Here is a 22,923-nt window from a genome sequence, read left to right on the forward strand (position 1 = left end):
ACAGGGTATCATGGGAAAATGTTAATCCACTTATGTAACGTTGTGATCACGAGAAAATCCACATGAAACTTTATATGAAATCACATCACATGTAAAGTGTTCCAAAACCACATGTTTTCACATGAAATACAATTTTGCATGTGCAAAACATGTAGAAATTTCACATGTGAAATTGTGTGTTTTTTCCTTGTAAGGGAACTAAACACATGCTGGGGCATCAGGAGAGATAATGCAGTGCAATGGAGAAAGAGAAGAAGGGGTACGGGGATTATTTGAGTGGCCAGCCTAAATTACATTATAATTATTTATCTTTATGTTCCCATACAGTATATGACATGGGTCTACAGCTTTCAATGGGGCTTCAGTGGCAAATGATTGCTTTCATTGAACCATATCACAGCTTCACAGACACATTTTCCTGCTCCCTGGAGTTGTGTACCCTTGGCCATAAATCGAGAAGCATGTCTAACATGTTGTTTTGATAAAAGTGAAATTAAGGTAATTTGCTCTCAGGAGGAAAAACAAAAGTGAAGAGAGGAGAGCCGTAAAGTGTGCAGTGACGTAGGATAGTCTATGCGATCGCATGCTGGAGTTTGTTCTATTTGCCTATGGAGGCTGAGAGAGACACACCGCAAACAAAATATTTCAAATTCTGAAAGCAGTCGGTCGGACTGAGTGAAGTGGAATCGGAGCTGAAACACCCCAAGAGCGATAAAGACTGTGGACGCGCACTGCGTTAAGGGGATACCGGTGTAGTTATGTCAAACACATCATATTACGCGATTTCTGAAACTGAGCCTGCGAAGCACTCTTCCCTTTTCAGTTTTTGGAGCGCAGCGGGCAGCTTTTAATTCATGCTATATTGTCCCTCGGAGACAGGCGTGTGGTGTATGTTGCCTAGCAATTACAAGTTAAATGGTATTTTGGAGAAGTCAGCATTAAGAAAATAAATATTGGAGCACCGGACCAGTCGCACATCGGAAAAGCAATACTTGAGAGGACTGTTATGAAGAGGGGTTGAGAAAGGACGATGCAAAGGCTGTCAACGCTTTGAAGTTCGCGAGACCCGACCTCAATCTCTGACCGACTTTCAATCGGCCCACTGAATTAATTATTGGAACCTGTCATGTTCGTTTAATGTACATGGAGAAGAAGAGTTATTTACATGTAGGCTATTATTAAAACCACGCAAAACGCGGTACCCTGGAAAAGTCCATTCACTGGAATATATAGCGTTGTAAATACAGAAGGAAATAGACTACTGAACTACATAGTACAACCAATATTTCCGAAGAGACGTTTGAATTTCCTCTGAAATGGACTGACACCGATCAAAACAAACGTATCTCGATAAGATAATGACCGGCAATTTAGAGGCTTATTGGGACTTCAGAGTTGAGAAAATGCATAACGATAAGTAACTGACTGACAGTTGGTGTTTCATGTGTGCAAGATTCATTCCAAAAGTGGTGTGATATCCTCTCTTGTTGATGATTGAGTATCCCTACTCTGGTACCGGAGGCATCTCGTGGTAACACAGTAGCTGCGGCAAGGAAGGAGTGGAGTTTGGAGAAATCAGCAAATAAACGCACAGAAAAAATGTGGCTGCGAATTCTTCCGCAGGTATGTCAGGTGCATGCGAGATGCTTTGAAAATGAGTGTTGTCGTTTCAGTTAATTACTATGTTGTTTTGTTGGCTCAGCCGAGATTGTGTTTTAGACTCTCACTGCTTGGGACTTTGATTATTATATATATATATATTCAAATCAAATCAGATTGAATGTGTCACGTCACATGCGCCGAATACAACTAGTGCAGACTTTACCGTGAAATGCTTGCTTAAGAGCCCTTCCCAGCGATGCGGAGTTTAGAAATAATAATATAAATAAAATAGTAACATGAGGAATAAAATAAAATACTCAAGAATGGAGCTATATACAGAGAGTAGGCTACCAGTAGGCCTACCAGAGTTACGAGGTATTTGAGGTAGATATGTACATGAGAGAAGGGTAAAGTGACTAAGCATCAGGTTATATAATAATACGAGTGAAATAAAGAACAGAGTAGCAGCAGTAAATTATGAATGTAAAAGTGTGTGTGTGCAGTATGTGTGTGTGTTTTTCGTTTACTACTCCTGTAAAGAACAATATCTAGTGAACAATATACTTTTTCAAATGCAGGTAATTTTGTCACTGGAGCTCTCGAGCACTACTAACTATTATGATTAAAAGGGTTATTGCTAAATATTGTTATGTACATTATTTTGTTGATTCATTCACTTGGCTTGTATTCAAGAATCCCAATTCCAGGGTTCTTAAAATAGCCTAATGACAGAGAGAACTTGTCGTCACCTAAATCAAAGTTCAGCTATATTCTACAACAGCATTCTTAATTTAAATGTATAGGCTAATAACAACAGATAATCCCTTTAAAAGCCCAACCCAGATAGTTGGACATGAATGCATTGTTACATTTCAGACAATCTTTCGGTGTTTTTGTGGCTCGCCTGATTTAGCCTAATTTAGGAGAAGATTATGCGTTGTCATTACACGTTTGAATGAGGTTCAAATCTAAATCGGTTTAATTAGATATGACTGTTTTCTTATACAATCATCACATCCGCATAGCCAACATTACCTGCGCAGATTGAAAGCGACGAAGGCAACAAAACACTTATTCAGCCCTTGCACAGGCCTACTTGCACGGGATTCTTCATTCTTGAATTCCAGGGGTGTGTATCTGGTGTGTATGCAACAAAGCATTGAGAATCAAACTCATGCAGGTGCAAGTAGGGGATTCATTTCTACACAGCCACTGCCTGTGAATCACACTAATCCTATTGCTTGAGGTAGTAAGTCTGGCATTTGTCCAATGGAGAGAGAGGAGGGAATGCTACTCGGGGCTAGGAGGTGAAGGGATTGACAGTTTTAAATGGAGTGAGATTGGCATTCTAATTTAAGCAGAAAAGGCAACCTGGACAATGAGGAAGTGGAAATGCAAATAAAACCAACTATGCATATCTGATGGCAGATCAATCATCAACAGTAGCTAGACAACGTACACTCTCAGATCACTTTTTGTTTTTACTGGGCAACCATCCCATGTCTTTTATTTTCATATGATCATTTGATTATGTTAAATTGAATCACTAACATATCATTTTTATACTCTAAATTTGCCAAACTGTCTGACCCTGTAGACATTATTTTCCTCTCCACCAAACAATACATTTTACGTTTTCAAATGAATCACTAACATAATGTTATTTTTATACTCCCAATTTGTACAGACAGACTCTGTAGGCCTACAACTGTTTTTCCAGTCTACCAAACTTTTAAGGACAGTCTTAAACAGGGCCCTCTTTCAGAGGCAAACAGATCCTTGTTCCTTCATCAGGTGTGAATGTCAGTGAGACTCCAGTCTGTTTAGCCTCTCATATAAACTCTTCCTCAATTAGATATCAATGTCTACTTCTTCAATTAAATATCTCAATGTCCTCCTATTTACAGTCTGGGTCTGTCTGTCCCCGCTGATCTAATTAACCTGAGGCAGAGTCCTCAGATGGAAAGGACCAGACCACAGAGCGGACATTCCCATTAAATTGACTTAATTCTAGTACATTAATTCTATTTCAATGGGCACAGAAGCTACAGAGATTTAAATCCTCCCACCCAACCATATCACATAACTGATCACCAATGGCTGCTTGGCTGACAGATGGGAAAATGGCTTTTGAGGAATAACAGTGTGTGCTAGCACTATACAACAAAGTTCCCCAACAGGCGGCCGGCCCACAGGCCATATTCGGCATGCAGGTGATTTTATTTGGCCCCCCCAATTTGTCAGAGGTAAAACATACAGTGTGGAGAACAGGTATTTGGTACAGAAACCTTTGTTTGCAATTACAGAGATCATACGTTTCCTGTAGTTCTTGACCAGGTTTGCACACACTGCAGATCCTTCTCCAGATCCTTCAGTTTTCGGGGCTGTCGCTGGGCAATACGGACTTTCAGCTCCCTCCAAAGATTTTCTATTGGGTTCAGGTCTGGAGCCTGGCTAGGCCACTCCAGGACCTTGAGATGCTTCCTACGGAGCCACTCCTTAGTTGGAAGACCCAGCCACGACCCATCTTCAATGCTCTTACTGAGGGAAGGAGGTTTTGGCCAAGATCTTGCGATACATGGCCCCATCCATCCTCCCCTCAATACGTTGCAGTCGTCCTGTCCCCTTTGCAGAAAAGCATCCCCAAAGAATGATGTTTCCACCCATGCTTCATGGTTGGGATGGTGTTCTTCATCCTTCTTCTTCCTCCAAACACGGCGAGTGGAGTTTAGACCAAAAAGCTCTATTTTTGTTTCATCAGACCACATGACCTTCTCCCATTCCTCCTCTGGATCATCCAGATGGTCACTGGCAAACTTCAGACGGGCCTGGACATGCGCTGGCTTGAGCAGGGGGACCTTGCATGCGCTGCAGGATTTTAATCCATGACGGCGTAGTGTGTTACTCATTGTTTTCTTTAAGACTGTGGTCCCAGCTCTCTTCAGGTCATTGACCAGGTACTGCAGTGTAGCTCTGGGCTGATCCCTCACCTTCCTCATGATCATTGATGCCCCACGAGGTGAGATCTTGCATGGAGCCCCAGACCGAGGGTGATTGACTGTCATCTTGAACTTCTTCCATTTTCTAATAATTGCGCCAACAGTTGTTGCCTTCTCACCAAGCTGCTTGCCTATTGTCCTGTAGCCCATCCCAGCCTTGTGCAGGCCTACAATTTTATCCCTGATGTCCTTATACAGCTCTCTGGTCTTGGCCATTGTGGAGAGGTTGGAGTCTGTTTGATTGAGTGTGTGGACAAGTGTCTTTTATACAGGTAACGAGTTCAAACAGGTGCAGTTAATAAAGGTAATGAGTGGAGAACAGGAGGGCTTCATAATTAAAGAAAAACTAACAGGTCTGTGAGAGCTGGAATTCTTACTAACAAATACTTATGTCATGCAATAAAATGCAAATTAATTACTTGAAAATCATACAATGTGATTTTCTGGATTTTTGTTTGAGCTTCCGTCTCTCACAGTTGAAGTGTACCTATGATAAAAAATTACAGACCTCTACATGCTTTGTAAGTAGGAAAACCTGCAAAATCCGCAGTGTTTCAAATACTTGTTCTCCCCACTGTATATATATGCATTATCAGTCAAAAGTTTGGACACACCTACTCATTCATGGGTTTTTCTTAATGTTTTACTATTTTCTACCTTGTAGAATACTAGTGAAGACATCAAACTATGAAATAACATATATGGAATCATGTAGTAACCAAAAAAGTGTTAAACAAATAAAAATATATTTTCTATTGGACATCCTTCAAATTAGCCACCATTAGCCTTGATGACAGCTTTGCACACTATTTGTATTCTCTCAATCAGCTTCATGAAGCTTCAGCTTCATCCCAATCAACTTCAGTCACCTGGAATGCATTTCAATTAACTGGTGTGCCTTGTTAAAAGTTAATTTGTGGAATTTATTTTCTTCTTAATGCTTTTGTGTTGTAATAAGGTAGGTGTGGTACACAGAAGATAGCTCTATTTGGTTAAAAGACCAAGTCCATATTATGGCAAGAACAGCTCAAATGAGCAAAGAGAAACGACAGGCCATCATTACTTTAAGACATGAAGGTCAGTCAATCAGGAAGATATTTGCAGTCGCAAAAACCATGAAACTGGTTTGATGAAACTGGCTCTCATGATGACCGCCACAGTAAAGGAAGTCCCAGTTACCTCTGCCCTCAGAGGATAAGTTCATTGGAGTTAACTGCACCTCAGATTGCAGCTCAAGTAACAGACACATCTCAACATCAACTGTTCAGAGAAGACTGCGTGAATCAGGCCTTCATGGTCGAATTTCTGCAAACAAACCACTACTAAAGGTCCCCAATAATAGGAAGAGACTTACTTGGGCCAGGAAACATGAGCATTGGATTTTAGACCAGTAGAAACCTGTCCTATGGTCCAAATTTGAGATGTTTGGTTCCAACCACCATGTCTTTGTGATATGCAGAGTAGTTGAACGGATGATCTCTGCACGTGTGGTTCCCAACGTGAAGCATAGAGGAGGAGGTGTGATGGTGCTTTGCTGGTGACACTATCTGTGATTTATTTTGAATTCAAGGCACACTTAGCCAGCATGGCTACCACAGCATTCTGCAGTGATACGCCATCCCATCTGGGGACTATGGTTTTTTCTCCAACAGGACAATGACCCAAAACACACCTCCAGGCTGTGTAAGGGCTATTTGACCTAGAAGGAGTGCTGCATCAGATGACCTGGCCTCCACAATCACCCCAGCCTAAACCAAATTTAGATGTTTTGGGATGAATTGGACCACAGAGTGAAGGAAAAGAAGCCAACAATGCTCAGCATATGTAGGACCCCTTGAAGACTGTTGGAAAAGCATTCCAGGTGAAGCTGGTTGAGAGAATGCCAAGAGTGTGCAAAGCTGCCATCAAGGCAAAGGGTGGCTACTTTGAAGAATCTAAAATCTAAAATATATTTGGATTTGCTTAACACTTTTTTGGTTACTACATGATTCCTTCCATATGTGTTATTTCATAGTTTTGATATCTTCCCTATCATTCTACAACGTAGAAGATAGTAAAAATAAAGAACAACCCTTGAATGAGTAGGTGTGTTCAAACTTTTGACTGGTACTGTATAACCATTGAAATCCATTAAAACTACTTTCAGTGTGCACTAATCCTGTGTCCCTGTCACTGGAGTAGTGTGTTCAACTAGCTTTGGCTGCCTTCTATTTGAAAGAATGGTAACGACACTGGGCAGCTAGTTGGCAGAGTCAAAGTAGACTTGAATAATATATGCCATTTAGCAGATGCCTTTATCCAAAGCAAACTGGGTACATGGTAGGGGAAACAGATCATAGAAACAGGCTTACAATTTTGATATCATGAATGGTCAGTCCTTGCATCTATAGCTCTGTCTATGAATTTGAGAGTGGTTACATTTCTCCAGCCCCATCCCTCAGTTTTTTACCGAAAGAGGAGCAGGTAGACACTTTGTTATTGTTTCTACTGCTGATTGCTACTTTAAGAAGTTAAGATGCAGATTAAATACACACCTAAATATGTTACAGATACTATAAAAATGTCCCATCACTCAGACTGTTAGTGAATACACAGCATGTAGAACAGCAAACAATCAAATATATTTTAGAAAAATATATTTTTACATCAGAATAATAACCACAGTGGTTATAGAGGGTGCAACAGTTCAGCAACTCAGGAGCAAATGTCAGTTGGCTTTTCATAGCTGAGCATTCATAGGTTGAGAGAGAGAGAGAGTCGAAACAGCGGAACCGGGACAAGGTGGCACATCCATTGAAACGGGTAAAAATAAATCAGAGGAAAAACAATTCCACTTCGATTCCATTTATGGATAGGTGCATCTTTGATTTCGCTGTTGAATTGCCTGCTCCTTCTCCATTTTCGGGAACACCATCCCACTCCCCCAAAGGAATCGATAGTATATCTTGGCTCACACTGTGATTGTGATTCTGAGCTCTCAGGTTCATGGGTCGAAGTCATATAAGGTTTTCAAAGTAACAATAAAATTAAACAGCAATTACAATTCCCTGAAATGCTTTTTTTATGATCATTGGAGAGTCACCTATGCCCTATTATTAGTTATAATCAAAAATAAAGCCAATAAATCATTTGTTTTGTGATTCATATGAATGTACCCTAGTAAAATATAATTCATAAAACTAAGTGTTATAATCACAAGGTTATATATCCATCCTTAGACGGGCAGAAATATAACTACCCAGAAAAACTGACATTATTTTATTTTGACTCCCTCATATTTGATGTGTCACAGGTTTTTTACAAAAACTTCCTGCTAAAATCTATAAAAATATATTTCACTTAATCCTTTGAGATTTGTTTTTGTCTCTGAGTCAACAAAACAAAGTTATTGTATTTTAATATAAAATACTGGTGTTATACTGTATGACAATGTTTTGTTACCCTGAATGACACATATCACTACGGGCCACAAATATTGATTAAATGTGATTCCTTTAGCAACAACAATAAGGATCCTATGAACTATTATTAGTAGCAGCAATAGCATTTTTCTTTTAGCTATTTTTTAAGTTATAAAACTGTGTAAAAAACAGAACAAGATCTTTAAATTGTACAAGCTAGCTGTACTTATAGTTGAAGTCGGAAGTTTACTTACACTTAGGTTGGAGTCATTACAACTCGTTTTTTAACCACTCCACAAATTTCTTGTTAACAAACTGTAATTTTGGCAAGTCGGTATGGACATCTACTTTGTGCATGACACAGGTGTTTTTTTTCAACAATAATTCACTGTATCATAATTCCAGTGGGTCAGAAGTGTACATACACTAAGTTGACTGTGCCTTTAAACAGCTTGGAAAATTCCAGAAAATTACGTCATGGATTTAGAAGCTTCTGATGGGCTAATTGACATCATCTGAGTCAATTGGAGATGTACCTGTGGATGTATTTCAAGGCCCGCCTTCAAACTCAGTGCCTCTTTGCTTGACATCATAGGAAAATTAAAAGAAATCAGCCAAAAAAATTGTAGACCGCCACAAGTCTGGTTCATCCTTGGGAGAAGGAAGGAGACACGTTCTGTCTCCTGGAGATGAACATACTTTGGTGCGAAAAGTGCAAATCAGTCCCAGAACAACAGCAAAGGACCTTGTGACGATGCTGGAGGAAACAGGTACAAAAGTATCTATATCCACAGTAAAACAAGTCCTATATTGACATAACCTGAAAGGACACTCATTAACTTCATGCGTCGAGCCAACCCGGATCCGGGATCATGACTACTGCCTCAAGCCCATTACCATAACGCAACGTTAACTATTCATGAAAATCGCAAATGAAATGAAATCAATATGCTAGCTCTTAAGCTTAGCCTTTTGTTAACCTGTTGCTTCTACTCGGGACGCTTGCGTCCCAACTAGAGCTCTGGAAATGCAAATGCACTACGCTAAATGCTAATAGTATTAGTTAAAATTCAAAAGTTCATTAAAATACACATGCAGGGTATCGAATTAAAGCTACACTCGTTGTGAATCCAGGCAACAAGTCAGATTTTTAAAATGCTTTTCGGCGAAAGCATGAGAAGCTATTATCTGATAGCATGCAACACCCCAAAAGACCCACAGGGGACGTAAACAAAATAATTAGCATTTCGGCGTTACACAAACCGCACAATAAAATAGAAAACATTCATTACCTTTCACCATCTTCTTTGTTGGCACTCCTAGATGTCCCATAAACACTATTTGGGTCTTTATTTCGATTAAATCGGTCCATATAAAGCCTAGATATCGTTATATGTAGACTGTGTGATAAACGAAAAAAACATTGTTTCAAAACGTAACGTCATTTTTTAAAATTCAAAAAGTCGACGATAAACTTTCACAAAACACTTCGAAATACGTTTGTAATGCAACTTTAGGTATTAGTAAACGTTAATAAGCGATAAAATTCATCAGGAGGCGATGTAAAGATCATTAGCTGTCCGTCTGGAAAAATGTCCGGCTAGAAACTCAACGAAAATATCCGGTCCTAGACCGGATTAGATACGGTGTCCTGCATGTGTTTGACCAAGAAAAAACTCGAAGGGAAATGACAAGACTCTAGACACTGTGTGGAAGCTGTAGGTACTGCAACCTCAGTCAATTAATTGTGGTTCACCTTTATCAATGGGATCAAGTAGCGCATGGATATATTTTCCCATTTTCAGTGATCAGTTTTTCCTGTGCTTTTCGATGTAAATGCCGTTCTGGTAAAGCCACAGCAGTGATTTAACCAGTTTTTTAAACGTCTGAGTGTTTTCTATCCACACAGACTAAGCAAATGCATATACTATATTCCTGGCATGAGTAGCAGGGCGCTGAAATGTTGCGCGATTTTTAACAGAATGTTCAAAAAAGTAGAGGGTCGACTGAAGAGGTTAACAACACTGTCATCTCAGATTTTCAAAAATATGCTTCTCAACCATAGCAAACTAGCATTTAGCGTTAGCATTTAGCATTAGCATTTAGTGTTAGCATTAGCAGGCAACATTTTCACAAAAACCAGCAAAAACATTCAATAAATAATTTACCTTTGAAGAACTTCGGATATTTTCAATGAGGAGACTCTCAGTTAGATAGCAAATGTTCAGTTTTCCTGAAAGATTATTTATGCAGGAGAAATCGGTCCGTTTCCTGCGTCATGTTTGGCTACCAAAAAAAACGAAAATTCATTCATCCAAACGCCAAACTTTCTTCCACATTAACTCCATAATATCGACTGAAACATGGTAAACGTTGTTTAGAATCAATCCTCAAGGTGTTTTTCACATATCTCTTCATGATATATCATTCCTGGAAGTCTCCTCTCTGTCTCAATCACATGGATGAATGCGAGCAGCTTGGAGATTACGCAACAATTTCAACAAAGGACACCGGGCGGACCCCTGGTAAATGTAGTCTCTTATGGCCAATCTTCCAATGATATGCCTACAAATACGTCACAATGCTGCAGACAATTTGGAGAAACGATAGAAAGGGCAGGCTAATTCGTGGCGCTTTCACAGCCATATAAGGAGACAATGAAAAACAGAGCATCAAAAATCCTGCTCATTTCCTGTTTGAAGTTTCATCTTGGTTTCGCCTGTTGCATGAGTTCTGGGGCACTCAGATAATATCTTTGCAGTTTTGGAAACGTCAGAGTGTTTTCTTTCCAAAGCTGCCAATTATATGCATAGTCGAGCATCTTTTCGTGACAAAATATTGCGCTTAAAACGGGCACGTTTATCCAATAATGACATAGCGCCCCCATAGGTTGAAGAGGTTAAGGAAGAAGCCAGTGTTCCAAAACTGCCATAAAAAAAGACAGACTACGGTTTGCAACTGCACGGGGACAAAGATCATACTTTTTGGAGAAATGTCCTTTGGTTTGATGAAACAAAAATAGAACTGTTTGGCCATACTGGCCATCGTTATGTTTGGAGGAAAAAAGGGGGAGGTTTGCAAGCCGAAGAACACCATCTCAACTGTGAAGCACGGGGGTGGCAGCATCATGTTGTGGGATTGCTTTGCTGCAGGAGGGACTAGTGCACTTCACAAAATAGATGGCATCATGAGGACGGAAAATTACGTGGATATATTGAAGCAACATCTCAAGACATCAGTCAGGAAGTTAAAGCATGGTCGCAAATGGGTCTGCCAAATGGACAATGACCCCAAGCATATTTCCAAAGTTGAGGCAAAATGGCTTAAAGACAACAAAGTCAAGGTTTTGGAGTGGCCATCACAAAGCCCTGACCTCAATCCCATAGAGCATTTGTGGGCAGAACTGAAAAAGCGTTGACGAGCAAGGAGGCCTACAAACCTGACTCAGTTACACCAGCACAGTCAGGAGGAATCTTATTAATCTTATTATCTTATCTTATTGAGGGAAGCTTGTGTAAGGCTACCCAAAACATTTGACCCAAGTAAAACAATTTAAAGGCATGCTACCAAATACTAATTGAGTGTATGTAAACTTCTGACCCACTGGGAATGTGATGAAAGAAATAAAAGATCAACTAAATCATTCTCTCTACTATTCTTCTGACATTATACATTCTTAAAATAAAGTGGTGATCCTAACTGACCTGAGACAGGGAATTTTTACTTGGATTAAATGTCAGGAATTGTGAAAAACTGAGTTTAAATGTATTTGGCTAAGGTGTATGCAAACTTCTGTCTTCAACTGTCGATCGGTTCTATGCTAGCGAGAGAAATTACCCATACACATAAAGAAGATGGGTTTTACTATGAAACATAGTTTAACTGACACATGAGGTACAATTTAATTAATTTAGGATTAAATAAGAATTGAACATTTGAAACAAAACATAAATTAAAAAACATTCCATAAACATTGTGCAAAAAACTAGTTTTGCTTAAAATCATCATGAAACAGTGGATATCTTTCTGAAAGTAATATCATGGCATTTGAAAGAAATTGCATAAAAAAATATTACACCAAAAAAAAAAAAAACATTTCCTTATTCTGAACATCAGAATATTAACCAAATCCATTGTCTGAACATCAAATGGAACTCTTGAATGTTCTCAAACTGAACTCATCATTCAATATCATCTTTAAAACATGGATTTATTTTTTAGAATGCTTGTGTGTGTTGTTTTATTGTGTAAGCATATGTAGTATCATGTAACTGGTGTGTAACTTGTAATTTGGATTAATAAAGCTCTGTAAACTTTTCCCAGTCAGAGTTGCAGAGTTTTGAATTCCTTCGTTTTGTAGTAAACGGCTCTGAAATACCTTAAAACTCCATAAAATAGTTTAAAATGATGATATTCAGTATTCATACAACAAGTAAATGTGAATTGCATTATTAAATGTTGTAAACTAGTGAAAACATGGCATAACACAGCTACTGTCATTCAGCGTAATGAGTGACATTGTGGTATAACATGAAACTTTTGTTGTGCTGAAGCACAAAAGCGTGATACTGAAGGACGGATTTCATGAATAAACATATTTAACAGGCAGTTCCTTGGTCACCTATATAAAGTAATGACCTTGACCTACAAAGATTATTACATTTACATTTAAGTCATTTAGCAGATGCTCTTATCCAGAGCGACTTACAAATTGGTGCGTTCACCTTATGACATCCAGTGGAACAGCCACTTTACAATAGTGCATCTAAATCTTTTAAGGGGGGGTGAGAAGGATTACTTTATCCTATCCTAGGTATTCCTGAAAGAGGTGGGGTTTCAGGTGTCTCCGGAAGGTGGTGATTGACTCCGCTGTCCTGGCGTCGTGAGGGAGTTTGTTCCACCATTGGGGGGCCAGAGCAGCGAACAGTTTTGACTGGGCTGAGCGGGAACTGTACTTCCTCAGTGGTAGGGAGGCGAGCAGGCCAGAGGTGGATGAACGCAGTGCCCTTGTTTGGGTGTAGGGCCTGATCAGAGCCTGGAGGTACTGAGGTGCCGTTCCCCTCACAGCTCCGTAGGCAAGCACCATGGTCTTGTAGCGGATGTGAGCTTCAACTGGAAGCCAGTGGAGAGAGCGGAGGAGCGGGGTGACGTGAGAGAACTTGGGAAGGTTGAACACCAGATGGGCTGCGGCGTTCTGGATGAGTTGTAGGGGTTTAATGGCACAGGCAGGGAGCCCAGCCAACAGCGAGTTGCAGTAATCCAGACGGGAGATGACAAGTGCCTGGATTAGGACCTGCGCCGCTTCCTGTGTGAGGCAGGGTCGTACTCTGCGGATGTTGTAGAGCATGAACCTACAGGAACGGGCCACCGCCTTGATGTTAGTTGAGAACGACAGGGTGTTGTCCAGGATCACGCCGAGGTTCTTAGCGCTCTGGGAGGAGGACACAATGGAGTTGTCAACCGTGATGGCGAGATCATGGAACGGGCAGTCCTTCCCGGGAGGAAGAGCAGCTCCGTCTTGCCGAGGTTCAGCTTGAGGTGGTGATCCGTCATCCACACTGATATGTCTGCCAGACATGCAGAGATGCGATTCGCCACCTGGTCATCAGAAGGGGGAAAGGAGAAGATTAATTGTGTGTCGTCTGCATAGCAATGATAGGAGAGACCATGTGAGGTTATGACAGAGCCAAGTGACTTGGTGTATAGCGAGAATAGGAGAGGGCCTAGAACAGAGCCCTGGGGGACGCCAGTGATGAGAGCGCGTGGTGAGGAGACAGATTCTCGCCACGCCACCTGGTAGGAGCGACCTGTCAGGTAGGACGCAATCCAAGCGTGGGCCGCGCCGGAGATGCCCAACTCGGAGAGGGTGGAGAGGAGGATCTGATGGTTCACAGTATCGAAGGCAGCCGATAGGTCTAGAAGGATGAGAGCAGAGGAGAGAGAGTTAGCTTTAGCAGTGCGGAGCGCCTCCGTGATACAGAGAAGAGCAGTCTCAGTTGAATGACTAGTCTTGAAACCTGACTGATTTGGATCAAGAAGGTCATTCTGAGAGAGATAGCGGGAGAGCTGGCCAAGGACGGCACGTTCAAGAGTTTTGGAGAGAAAAGAAAGAAGGGATACTGGTCTGTAGTTGTTGACATCGGAGGGATCGAGTGTAGGTTTTTTCAGAAGGGGTGCAACTCTCGCTCTCTTGAAGACGGAAGGGACGTAGCCAGCGGTCAGGGATGAGTTGATGAGCGAGGTGAGGTAAGGGAGAAGGTCTCCGGAAATGGTCTGGAGAAGAGAGGAGGGGATAGGGTCAAGCGGGCAGGTTGTTGGGCGGCCGGCCGTCACAAGACGCGAGATTTCATCTGGAGAGAGAGGGGAGAAAGAGGTCAGAGCACAGGGTAGGGCAGTGTGAGCAGAACCAGCGGTGTCGTTTGACTTAGCAAACGAGGATCGGATGTCGTCGACCTTCTTTTCAAAATGGTTGACGAAGTCATCTGCAGAGAGGGAGGAGGGGGAGGGGAGGAGGATTCAGGAGGGTGGAGAAGGTGGCAAAGAGCTTCCTAGGGTTAGAGGCAGATGCTTGGAATTTAGAGTGGTAGAAAGTGGCTTTAGCAGCAGAGACAGAAGAGGAAAATGTAGAGAGGAGGGAGTGAAAGGATGCCAGGTCCGCAGGGAGGCGAGTTTTCCTCCATTTCCACTCGGCTGCCCGGAGCCCTGTTCTGTGAGCTCGCAATGAGTCGTCGAGCCACGGAGCGGGAGGGGAGGACCGAGCCGGCCTGGAGGACAGGGGACATAGAGAGTCAAAGGAAGCAGAAAGGGAGGAGAGGAGGGTTGAGGAGGCAGAATCAGGAGATAGGTTTGAGTAGAGGGAAGAGATGATAGGATGGAAGAGGAGAGAGTAGCGGGGGAGAGAGAGCGAAGGTTGGGACGGCGCGATACCATCCGAGTAGGGGCAGTGTGGGAAGTGTTGGATGAGAGCGAGAGGGAAAAGGATACAAGGTAGTGGTCGGAGACTTGGAGGGGAGTTGCAATGAGGTTAGTGGAAGAACAGCATCTAGTAAAGATGAGGTTGAGCGTATTGCCTGCCTTGTGAGTAGGGGGAAGGTGAGAGGGTGAGGTCAAAAGAGGAGAGGAGTGGAAAGAAGGAGGCAGAGAGGAATGAGTCAAAGGTAGACGTGGGGAGGTTAAAGTCGCCCAGAACTGTGAGAGGTGAGCCGTCCTCAGGAAAGGAGCTTATCAAGGCATCAAGCTCATCGATGAACTCTCCGAGGGAACCTGGAGGGCGATAAATGATAAGGATGTTAAGCTTGAAAGGGCTGGTAACTGTGACAGCATGGAATTCAAAGGAGGCGATAGACAGATGGGTAAGGGGAGAAAGAGAGAATGACCACTTGGGAGAGATGAGGATCCCGGGTGCCACCACCCCGCTGACCAGAAGCTCTCGGGGTGTGCGAGAACACGTGGGCGGACGAAGAGAGAGCAGTAGGAGTAGCGGTGTTATCTGTGGTGATCCATGTTTCCGTCAGTGCCAAGAAGTCGAGGGACTGGAGGGAGGCATAGGCTGAGATGAACTCCGCCTTGTTGGCCGCAGATCGGCAGTTCCAGAGGCTACCGGAGACCTGGAACTCCACGTGGGTCGTGCGCGCTGGGACCACCAGATTAGGGTGGCGCGGCCACGCGGTGTGGAGAGCGTTTGTATGGTCTGTGCAGAGAGGAGAGAACAGGGATAGACAGACACATAGTTGACAGGCTACAGAAGAGGCTACGCTAATGCAAAGGAGATTGGAATGACAAGTGGACTACACGTCTCGAATGTTCAGAAAGTTAAGCTTACGTAGCATGAATCTTATTGACTAAAATTATTAAAATGATACAGTACTGCTGAAGTAGGCTAGCTGGCAGTGGCTGCGTTGTTGACTTTGTAGGCTAGCTGGCAGTGGCTGCGTTGTTGACACTACACTAATCAAGTCGTTCCGTTGAGTGTGAGTTTCTACAGTGCTGCTATTCGGGGGCTAGCTGGCTAGCTAGCAGTGTTGATTACGTTACGTTGCGTTAAAAGAACGACAATAGCTGGCTAGCTAACCTAGAAAATCGCTCTAGACTACACAATTATCTTTGATACAAAGACGGCTATGTAGCTAGCTATGTAGCTAGCTACGATCAAACAAATCAAACCGTTGTACTGTAATGAAATGAAATGAAAATGTGATACTACCTGTGGAGCGAAGCGGAATGCGACCGGGTTGTTGAGTGAGGAAGTTCTATTCGGTAGACGTTGGCTAGCTGTTGGCTAGCTAGCAGTGTCTCCTACGTTAAGGACGACAAATAGCTGGCTAGCTAACCTCGGTAAATTAAGATAATCACTCTAAGACTACACACTCTAAACTACACAATTATCTTGGATACGAAGACAGCAAAGACAACTATGTAGCTAGCTAGCACTACACTAATCAAGTCGTTCAGTTGAGTGTAATAGTTTTTACAGTGCTGCTATTCGGTAAACGGTGGACTTTTGCTAGCTGGCTAGCTGACTAGCTGCTGGGCAGATAGCAGTGTAGACTACGTTAGGACGACGAAAATACGATAATTACGCAATTATCTTTGATACAAAGACGGCTATGTAGCTAGCTAAGAAGAAATTGCTAAGATTAGACAAATCAAACCGTTGTACTATAATGAAATGTAATGAAATGTAATGAAAAGTTATACTACTTGCGGACCGAAGTGCGGATGCAATTATCCTTACTTTTCATATTTAATATAGCATTTTATAAAATAATAATATTAAAAGTATGTTTTCTGTGTTGTACTGAAGGACATGCGTTTTTTTACAAAGGTTACTTGAGGGTGAAAAGGTGAAATCAAATATTTCAGAGAGATTTACTTACCTCATCACATTGATAGAGGGTCTTCAATGGGTCTTCTTTGTGGGTCTTCTGTGATTACCATCATGTGATATGCTTTAAAATGGCTTTTTACCATTGTTAAACTGAATGACATTGATGAAGCGCAAAAGTCTGGACAAAGATTATTCAAGTTTTTAAATATTTTTTATATACAGTATGTCACCCATTATTCTATATATTGTTGCAAACACTTAACACAATTATGCCATGGGTGTTAATTTATGTTTTTATGTGAAATGAATGGCCTTTGGACATCAAATTTACAAGTCTCACCTTTGACCCCCGACAGAGATTTATGGTCTTCACTGATCTTACTCTCTGTCAGCTCCATCTGTGGCGTTTAGGGGCAGGACTCGGTTGTATACTGGTGGTCATGAGCGCAATCTAGATGGGCCCCGAGTACCAGTGGACTTATTTTCCACGGCAGCACAGGCACCCAGGTATCAGTTTGGCAAGCAGTACTAACCGTTCTTTCTTGTTGGTAGAAAACAATTATGGCATCTATTAGGCTATAGTTATATTTAAGAATCACAGCATATACTTGAAATAAACAATAGCCTTATAAATAATATGGATTTGCATGTACCACCAGCCTCCTGCACAGTCTCCCCCAGGATGAAAACGTTTTCAGGGATGAAGATGTCATCCTGAAAACAAACAAACGTTTTGTTAAGACAACAGAACCCAAATATATCAGTTGGCATTAACAAGCTACCTGTCTTGTATGCTTTGTCAACACACACACACACACACACACACACACACAGCAAATACAGGGACATTTATTTTTCAGCAAACATTAACTTCAGTCTAGCTAAATTACAAAAACAAATCTGTCAGCAAAATGTATTACAGTACTTGACTATCTGAGGTGGAAGCTAACTACATTAACTAACGTTACCTAATAACAGGGGTACATGGATAAACTGTGTTGCAATTTTAGTTGCAGTTGAGTTGCTTACTAACGTTATTTGCTGGGGGGTGTTACACAAAGTTGTCCAGTGTCTGATGCTAGCCTTGTCAACAAAAGTCATGACCGGTTAATGTTACCTTAGGCTCCATTGCATTGACTCGCGTCACCTCCTCCATTCAGTCGCTTTTGCTTGACTCCAAAGTCAGCGATGTTGATGATGGTCATTCGGTAACCCCTACACCATAACATCGAAAGTGCCCTTCATCGAGAATTCTGCCTCCGCGAAATGCTGTCTGCATATCCTGCTAGCTCGAGCTGGCACGTCCTTCCTTTTCAGGACATGGAGCCACTTCTATAAAAGTTGTAGGTCCTTGGGCAGCCAATGGTAGTTTACAGAGCGATTTTCTTTGAGCCAATTCATACAGCCTGGCGCTATACAGTTTATGTTTGAATTACTACTTGCTGTTGCCATCATCGTTGTCCACCCCTAACCTCACTCTCTTCGATTCACTCCCCGCACGAAAACTCAATACCACAGACAATTTGCTGATTCCTGCCAGTGATGCACTGGCGTCAGTCTTTACTATGGCAATTTAAAATGGCGCTGACCTTAGCTCAAATAAACCCTGTCGGCGATCAAAATACTAAATATAGAGATGTTTTTATGTTAAATGCACATGTTTAGTATTAGTGGATTGAATACATATCTTGCTTAGATTTACTTCCTAAAGTGTTTCCATTCCCCTTTAACGCTGTGGGGAATATGATACATCTGTGTGACTGCGAACAGTTCCGGCGACCTTTACCATGTGTTTCATTGACTACTTATATGGCATATGTGCATTTACACTATGGTTTGACCTTTCGATGTGCGTGCTTCTCTCGACTCCCGTCACCTATAAAGCCGTCTATTGTCTATCATGGCTGCGTCTGAAATGTTACACTATTCCCTGTATAGTGCACTACACCAAGCGGCTGGCTTTACGTTGATGATAAAGTATATGTTCGACGCCGCAAGGCTGAAATCCTCGAAAGCGCTTGCATCAGCAGCTCCACTTGAACATATTAATCAATGGTAGCCAGGTTGCCAGCACACATATGTTTTAAAGCCCACCTTCCCCAAGCCAAGGTGACTGGACTGATTGCTGCAGATAGTGTGATGCTTGAGAACTTCAATCAGTCAAAGTTTGAAGCCCAGTAATGAACCAATATCCCACTATACAGTATGTCATATACTTTAGGTGAGGCTGCCAGGTGTATCAATCAGTGCAGTTAGGAGTCTATTACAGAAGATATGGGAATGCAGTGTTTGCACTCTGCAGGAGTGGAGTACAGGTTCTCTGTTAAGGTCAGGATGGAGGAGTTGAAAGTCAGAGAGGGGAGCTCTTCTATCTGCTCAGGGTCATGTTCAGTAGAGCACATAGTTGCAAACCGTTTTCCAATGGAAAACGAAAATCAGTATTCTTATTGGACATGTTCAGGTACAGTGGTACTTCTCAGTTTCACTCCATTTTGAAAACTGTTCCCCCTAATGAACGGAAAACTGGTCATGCACAGCCCTGAACCTATCGCAGTGAAGGATAGCTCAATGTCAGGATTAGAGTGCTGCTGCAGATTTTATTAGATGTTTTCTCGTCTAGCCCATGAGAAATCTATGCCACTTCTGTGCAATTGGTCCCAAGGTATAGCAAGCAACTGGAGGAGAAATTCTAACCACTTGTTTTGATTGAGTCATAGGATATCAGGCATCTCTAGACCACCACATCTAAAATCCTTATATAAATAGATATAAAGTAGAAATTAGGATTTGGATTGCAATACATACATTCAGAGTTCCTCAAACCAATACAATGTGTAAAAAGAAATCGGAAAATGGTTTGAAACAAAAAGATATGTTACGACACATCACATAGGCTGATGGCTAGTTGCAGTCTTTGGTTAACTACATATTGTCTCCTTTGTAAATTCATTCTGTAAAAAGATAACCAAATCAGAGAGGACAGGACATTAAGTACCAAAGGTAATCAAATGCGGATGATAACAATAATAGTCGCTCAGAAAGGCCTTTGCTTTTCCTCTCCCTAAGCCCCTTACAACATGAGCCCTGTAAAATTCTCCGAAAATGGGTCTGATCAACTTCAAGTGAAACCTCATTACCTTGGCAGTGTTGACAGAGAGCTGGGTATTTAAAGGGGCAATCTGAGATTCAAACAAAAACAAAGTGGCCACCACTTTTTAAAATGTAAAAATGTATTCACTATTCCCAGATTGCCCCTTTAATAGAATGAAGGAAATCATTCCTGGCAAGCCAAACTGCGATCCATCTGCTGGCTTGCATGACTGTTCTTTATTTTTCGACATCACACTATGCTCACAGACGCATGTATAGAAGCACTTAAAGACACTGTAGGAGCACTCACTGGTTGCGTCCCAAATGGCACCCTATTCCGAAAGGGTCCATAGGGCTGTGAAAAGTAGTGCACTGTGTAGGGAATTGGGTGCCATTTGGGACGCATATTTCTCTCTTGTTTCCATAGGAGTGTTGTATGAAACTGATATGTCCGTCATAAGGCCAATCAGGGCTGTGAAAAGAGTTGGTGGTGTAATAACCGGGTTACATAGAGACGATGGCTATACTGGAAAAAGGTCTTAACTGTTGTTTGTAGGTATAGATTAATAGATTATACTGTATATGGGCCACACTGTATATTTGACCTTAGATACTGCAGCATAGGAAAATAACTGTTACATGCTGACCAGACCGGACACGTCGCGTGCACGAGTGTTGCAAAATAAATGTAGAAATCCATGTTATATAATTATTGCACTCACACTGCTCGCGTGCGCCAACAAGTGTCTGCGTTGCCAAGGGCTAAAGTAGAACTCCTTTCTATTTCTGACGCAGATCGCACTGCAAGTCCTGCCTCTCCCATCTCCTCATTGGTTTATAGAAGCAGGTACCCACGTGCCATCTCCTCATTGGTTATACCCACGTGGGTGATTGAAAGACAAACTGTTTTGCCGGTCGTCGTGGTAATACTATGAAAGTGTAGATGCTAATCACCATATAAATTCAAAGATGAAAAAGCCTGGAAGGAGGAGAGATGACTAGAAACGATTCGGTTGACCGTTTTATGTGTGGATTAATTGTCGGAGTAGAGGACCCTGTGCATTTCAGGTAAAATAACAACTCAATGTTTATATCCCAGGACAAATTAGTTAGCAACAGCAAGCTAGCTAAATAGGACAAATTATCTAGCACGTGCAAGCTAACTATCTAAATTGCCATACATCATTAATGCTTTTCGACCTGTCCCCAAATGAATGTTGGTTCAGAGTTGATATTTTAACCTGCGTATCGTGATCGCGTTTGGTGTAGGGGGACAAAATAAATTCATGCACGATGGCGCACGTGCGCAGCCGGTTTGGGTTGCGTGTTAGAGATTGCATTAGCACAGGGCTGAAGGATATGATTCACAGACAGTGATATTGTAAGAACCGACGCTGGAGTAGAGAAGCAGGTACGGGGCGTCAACATTTAATTGGGAACAGACATGGAACAAAACTGGAACAGCGTCAGCACCAGGTAACATAACGACATACAAATATTAATCCTGAAGCGGGGAACAGAGCTTGGGAACAGAATGATATAGGGGAGGTAATGACACAGGTGATAGAGTCCGGGTGAGTCCAATAATAGCTGATGCACATGACGTGGGAAGGCAGGTGTGCATAATGATGGTGGCAGGAGTGCGTAATGCTGGGGAGCCTGGCGCCTTCAAACACCAGGGAGGGGGAGTTGGAGCAGGCATGAAAGTGCCTCCCCCTCTAGGCGCACCACCCGGCCCGACAAGCTGGCTTAGGCACCCCCATCGGCCCCCGGTTCCATCAGCACCCGGACCCGACGTCACCACCAACTGGAAAGCCAGCACTCCCCGATGCTTCGTTTGATGGTTGCTGCGTTCTGTAAGAACCGATGCTGGAGTAGAGAAGCAGGTACGGGGAGTCAAGATTTAATTGGGAACAGACATGGAACAAGACAGGAACAGCGTCAGCACCAGGTAACAAAACAACATACGAACATTAATCCTGAAGCGGAGGGACAGAGCTTAGGAACAGACAGATATAGGGGAGGTAATGACTAGAGGTCGACCAATTATGATTTTTCATAAAGGACCAAAAACAGGATATACTGATTAAATCGGACGATTTTTATAAATATATTTGTAATAATGACAATTCTGTACAGCACTTTGAGATATCAGCTGATGCAAGAAGGACTTTATAAATACATTTGATTTTGATTTGAATTACAACAATACTGAATGAACACTTATTTTAATTTAATATAATACATCAATAAAATCAATTTAGTCTCAAATAAATAATGAAATAATAATCAATTTGGTTTAAATAATGCAAAAACAAAGTGTTGGAGAAGAATGTAAAAGTGCAATATCTGCCATGTAAAAAAGCTAACGTTTAAGTTCCTTGCTCAGAACATATGAAAGCTGGTGGTTCCTTTTAACATGAGTCTTCAATATTCCCAGGTAAGGAGTTTTAGGTAGTTTCTCTCTATACCATTTGTATTTCATATATCTTTGTCTATTAGATGTTCTAATAGGTACTTTAGCATTGCCATCCTAATCTCGGGAGTTGATAGTCTTGAAGTCATAAACAGCGCAATGCTTGAAGCAGAGCGAAGAGCTGCTGGCAAATGCAGGAAAGTGCTGTTTGAATGAATGCTTACGAGCCTGCTGCTACCTACCACTGCTCAGTCAGGCTGCTCTATCAAATCATAGACTGAATTATAATATAATAACACACAGAAATACGAGCCTTTGGTCATTAATATGGTAAAATCCAGAAACTTTAATTTCGAAAACAAAACGTTTATTCTTTCAGTGAAATATGGACCATTCCGTATTTTATCTAACGGGTGGCATGCCTAAGTCTAAATATTGCTTTTACATTGCACAACCTTCAATGTTATGTCATAATTATGTACAATTCTGGCAAATTAATTATAGTCTTTGTTAGGAAGAAATGGTCTTCACACAGTTTGCAACTAGCCAGGCAGCCAAAACTGCTGCATATACCCTGACTCTGCTTGC

The 22,923-nt window shown here is 41.8% G+C and overlaps 1 protein-coding gene across 1 annotated transcript in view; it reads left to right on the plus strand.

Annotated features, from left to right (window-relative positions):
* The first annotated feature begins 621 nt into the window (after positions 1 to 621).
* The window catches only part of LOC115104025 (corticotropin-releasing factor receptor 1-like), a 164,294-nt gene continuing 141,992 nt past the window's right edge, over positions 622 to 22,923 (plus strand). The window contains exon 1 of the mRNA XM_029625164.2: positions 622 to 1,623. Coding sequence (XP_029481024.1) covers positions 1,600 to 1,623 — 24 coding nt within the window. The 5' untranslated portion in view covers positions 622 to 1,599. The remainder of the gene's footprint in view (positions 1,624 to 22,923) is intronic.

Source organism: Oncorhynchus nerka, linkage group LG21, assembly GCF_034236695.1.
Source record: "Oncorhynchus nerka isolate Pitt River linkage group LG21, Oner_Uvic_2.0, whole genome shotgun sequence".
NCBI lineage: Eukaryota > Metazoa > Chordata > Actinopteri > Salmoniformes > Salmonidae > Oncorhynchus > Oncorhynchus nerka.